Source organism: Ruditapes philippinarum, unplaced genomic scaffold, assembly GCF_026571515.1.
Source record: "Ruditapes philippinarum isolate M1 unplaced genomic scaffold, ASM2657151v2 ctg8250_1_1_1_1, whole genome shotgun sequence".
In the NCBI taxonomy this organism is placed as follows: Eukaryota; Metazoa; Mollusca; class Bivalvia; order Venerida; family Veneridae; genus Ruditapes; species Ruditapes philippinarum.
In genome coordinates, this window is record NW_026859817.1 from 1 (window position 1) to 4,579 (window position 4,579).

General features: G+C 29.6%; 1 protein-coding gene across 2 annotated transcripts; it reads left to right on the forward strand.

Moving 5' to 3' along the window:
- Window positions 1-641: 641 nt before the first annotated feature.
- Window positions 642-2,786, forward strand: LOC132757990 (conodipine-P3-like). 2 transcript variants are annotated; one of them, XR_009629524.1, is made up of 3 exons: window positions 642-795; window positions 1,164-1,343; window positions 2,538-2,786. XR_009629524.1 is itself a non-coding variant. In XM_060749487.1 (2 exons), the coding sequence occupies exons 1-2, from the start codon at window positions 1,176-1,178 to the stop codon at window positions 2,742-2,744; spliced, it is 375 nt and encodes a 124-aa protein (XP_060605470.1). In that variant the 5' UTR covers window positions 1,135-1,175; the 3' UTR covers window positions 2,745-2,786. The 2 variants fall into 2 exon arrangements, 1 of the variants encoding a protein (XP_060605470.1); XM_060749487.1 differs by lacking the exon at window positions 642-795 and having other exon boundaries at window positions 1,135-1,343.
- Window positions 2,787-4,579: the final 1,793 nt, after the last annotated feature.

Consider the following 4,579-nt stretch of genomic DNA (forward strand, 5'->3'; position numbering starts at 1 on the left):
TAATGAATAACACGGCGATTAAATCTGAAAAAAAAAAAAAAAAAAAATCGTAAAGTTATAACAATAATGCTGTAAATAAATGACAAGGCTAAATCAATTTCACACGTACGCCGACAGTAAATGTAGATGCATTATCAGGCAGTCTCATTCTAGAGATAAACTGAATTTTTCAAAGACGGCTATTTTCCAACCATCCTTTGAATCGTCCGTGTGAATATTGATAAAAATCTTCATGCTTTGTTTTAGTTTTAAAAAATGTTCAGTATATTAAAAGTATTGAGGCTGAAACAGCCAATATGATATTATTGTCAACAACTGGAAGCATACATAATAAATGTACCCGTAACCACCAATAAAGCAGTTTCAGTGAATAAACTATTATACAATACATGTAGTGAGCAGGTATTGTGTAAAGTTTACCTAAGTAACAATTCATAAATTTGTCTCTTGTAGATTAGATGAGTATTTAGACCAAACAATATGGCCACACAAACTTAGATGAAAATTCAAATGAGGAAATTAATTTTTTAAAACGTACTGATTAGAGTCTGAAGTATGATACATCTGCACAACAATTACTTTTTATTTTTTCTTGTCTTACATTGTTTGAATACAAACATACAGGTTTTTTGTTTTTCTACCTCTTTGTAAATGTTTTTTCTAAAACTTCCTTTTCACCGAAAAAAATGATGGTCTTTTTAAAGTTTCAATGTTTATTGTTATAAAAGGTAAATGTTCCTGTGCGCGCATTGCCATTCACATTGCGTCTTTTTGTAGGTACAGTTTTAGAACAAGGTATTTTGATATTTTATATACATATAGAAGGAACTAATTAAATACTCAAATATGTTTTGTGTTGGAAAATTGAAAATTATTATTATCTAGATTTCAAAAAATGCGAGACAAATGAATGTAAGGAAAAATCATTTATCTATCAGAAAAGTATAACATATTTAAAGAGCATATAAAGAAACGTTGATATTATTGCATTTTTAGATATAACTCCTTTATTAACAACATTATAGTAAGTTGAAATATCAAAAACAATTTACAGACTTCACTTTTGTAAGTTTCTTTTTGTAATTATCGAATGTGAGTTATATGTGATGCATAAAGGTTTTTTTTAATAAAACATAAAATCAAACATTTTAATTTATACCAAGGTTTCACCAAAAATGCTTGCGATAGCAATATGGACAATGTTGCTAGGCGTATCTCTGGCGTATGGGGCGTATGATTGCGGTGATGCCCCGGACACCGATGGTTGCAGCGCGTGGTCTATTGTTCCTTACAAAAGCAGATTCAGATCTTCCTGTGATAAGCATGATGTTTGCTACTCATGTGTAAGTTTTTGTTTCCCTTTTTTTATCAGAACTGTACATTTTCTTTCTCTGTTTGTCTTTATGATGTATTTTAGGAGGCAATATAATATTTATATATTCACAGTGTAAAAAATCAAATTTTTAATGTTTCTAATAAAAAATATTAATGTTATCATTTACATATTACATATAATTCACATTTAAACATTTACAAGTTATAGTAGCAAGCATAACCGGTTCCTAATACCAATTTAACTTGATTTTAAAACAAGTAAAGAGAAAATGAAATAGATATAGGATATTCAAGTGTTTATTTCCTATAAAAACAAGATTTATTTTCATCGAGTGGTATGAAAATAATTATTTTATGCGTGGTGATAATTTTCATATCACAGGATAAGAATAAACCTATATCTATAGCAAAATAAAAATTGAATTTTCTGTATGTTATTTACATGTTTCTTTTTTTTGAAATAACATTTTGGAAGATTTTCCCTTATATTTTGTGTATACAGGCTGAATTTAGAAGAAATTGGTCAGACTAAACAACAGTGAAAATACGGAAAATATGTTTCACTGCAGTGAAAAATAAATTTTTACAGTGAAAATACGGAAAATGAAATACGTATTTTATTTCATCAGTATTTCTCAATATTTCATTTTTAAGTATACAATAAAAAGAGATACATACTTCCAAACACCTATTTATTTGTTTTAAATGCGGAGTGCGTTAAAGCAGTCTATAGATAGTTCGTTTTAGTTTATACAAATGACTATCACATTACATTGTATTCAGTTTTCTCATATAAAAATGCAATTGAACGTTGCAAAACAAAGAAACACAAAGTCTAAAGCGTCACGCTTCAAGATGAGTGAAAAGTAAAAACATTACAAACAAAAGTTTAAAAAATGTATCACTTACTATTCGCGTCCAGATGATACATTTTTAAGATATGCATAATTAACACCAAAATTTCTACGCAGTCCCTAAAAGAGTAAGATGATTTTCTTTATATTTTGACAAGCTTTATGTAACTTATGTGGCTCGTTTACAAGCGCCTAAAACTATATTAGGGAGGATAAATTAAATTACACATGCCATAATTTAACAAATCTAGAATCATGCTACCAGAACTTCCAGAAGTATAAAACATATTTAAACAACTCGTTTATTAACATTTAGTAAATTTTAAGCATTCGTATCTTATTTTACAGGGGAGGACATTCGGCGTAACAAGAAGTCAATGTGACAAGGAATTCAAGAGTGACATGTACGCAGCATGTAGAGGTGGTTGGTGGTGCAAAAAAGTTGCTTATCTTTATTACAAAGCTGTAGACTGGCATGGTTATAAATATTACGTCCAAACCAAACCTGCCTGGTGTAAGGCGCAAACATGGTACAGAACTGAATGCATGCCATAAACAAACATTTCTTAAACATTTGGTTGAAGGATTTGCAAGAAATTAAATAAAATATTTTGTAACTTATTTCTTATTCGAAAAATGTCAGATAATTGCACTGATTAACTATTTTTTAGTTGTTAAACTATTTTATTCTCATTTAGTATGAAGGAAAATATATGGAAATAAAATTAACATAACAAAATAGTTATGTGTGTATTTTGGTGCATTGACCTTTTAAAGTAATTTGGGAAGTTTCTAGATTTCATATGATATACAAAATTAATGTACTACACATACAACGGTTGTCCCTTTTACATTGTTTCAGTCGCGGTTGTGATATACCTATATATTGTTCTGAAAAGTTTGAAAACATGTTGTTATGGTAACATACAAGTAAAAAATCAACAGTTTTAAACAATTACAAAAACAAATATAATATTTAAATAGGCCCTTCTCTCAGAAGTTCTCATTTATCGTTTGTCAAAATACATATATCCACTAAGACTATAATAAGATTTCGATATTATGATGTCGTATGTTTTTTAATTAATTGGCCCGATGTAAGTTGAAATCAAAATTTAATCATCTTTAAAGAAACCCGTTATATGATATGTGACTAACCGTAGTACGCCTTGAATTTCAAGTATGCTTATTTTCTTTAAAACAAATTCAGATTAAAGTAGTTTATATGAAGACCTTATATGACACGAGACCAGCTTGGCTTATTTATCTATCAGGAAGCAAAAGCAGATATTCACAATACATAAGTATATACAGCCAATCAAATTAAAGTACCAAAAAATATATCTAACCTAACTTATAAAAATGCTGCTAATTCCTAATACCAGTAGTACTTTCTTCTAAGTGAAAATAAAAACGCGTAAGATGGTGTCATTTGTCATCAATAACAGTGGTAACTCTCGTTTCAATAGTTTCAATAATACATTAAAAACTCTAGTTTGTTTGCAATATTTAAGGCACACTATGTCTAGGAAATCAATATTTTGTATTATTACACTCACTTTTTTCGTAATGCTAATTTCCCATAGGCCTCTGGGAGTTATTCTTACTGTTAATAATGTAAGTGTACCACGTGACTACGAATTTTGTACTGTTACATAGGTAACAGTATTTTTAACAGTATAAAATCTGGTCACGTGGTCTATTTTCTAAATAAAATGAAATAAAATGGCCGCCATTTTTCTCTCGATTCATTCTTATTTTTGACGATAGGGCATCGCCGAAGTAACTATTACTCTGATAAAATTTAGTTCTTTGCAACCTAGAGTCCCTTTCGCGTATTAAATATCTTTTTGTTGAATAGTCAACAGGAAGCATCCGTTTTCAACGGAAGTAATTGTAATGTAAATAATTTTGTGTCAAACTGGAACATGCAGACAATAAAAGCATGCAACAAAGGATAATTTAACAATTTTAACCAGTGAAACGTTACAGATAGAGTTTGTGGACATACATCTGTAAGATATCATCGTTATTTTCTAAATGCACTTTGTCAAAAACCATGCGAAGAATATTCTGGATGTAGAAGGATCAGATTTCACAGATCATAACCTTATAAATGGGTTAGTGTTTTGCTTTCTGAATAAAACACAGCTTATTTTACGTTTATGACTGGTAGATATCATCACTTGCTTAAAGAATAAAAGAAAAACCGCTTCTCAAGTAGGCCTACAGTGCACTTAAAACTTGCAAGGTAAGGACAGTTTAGTTATTGCTTCTCTTGGCTTATTTTTGTTACAGTTAGATTTAGTTGCCAAATTCAGATCATCACAGTATTTGTTCGGGCTACGCCTCGGGTAACAGTATTTTCCTCGGGATGATATTTTTACTGT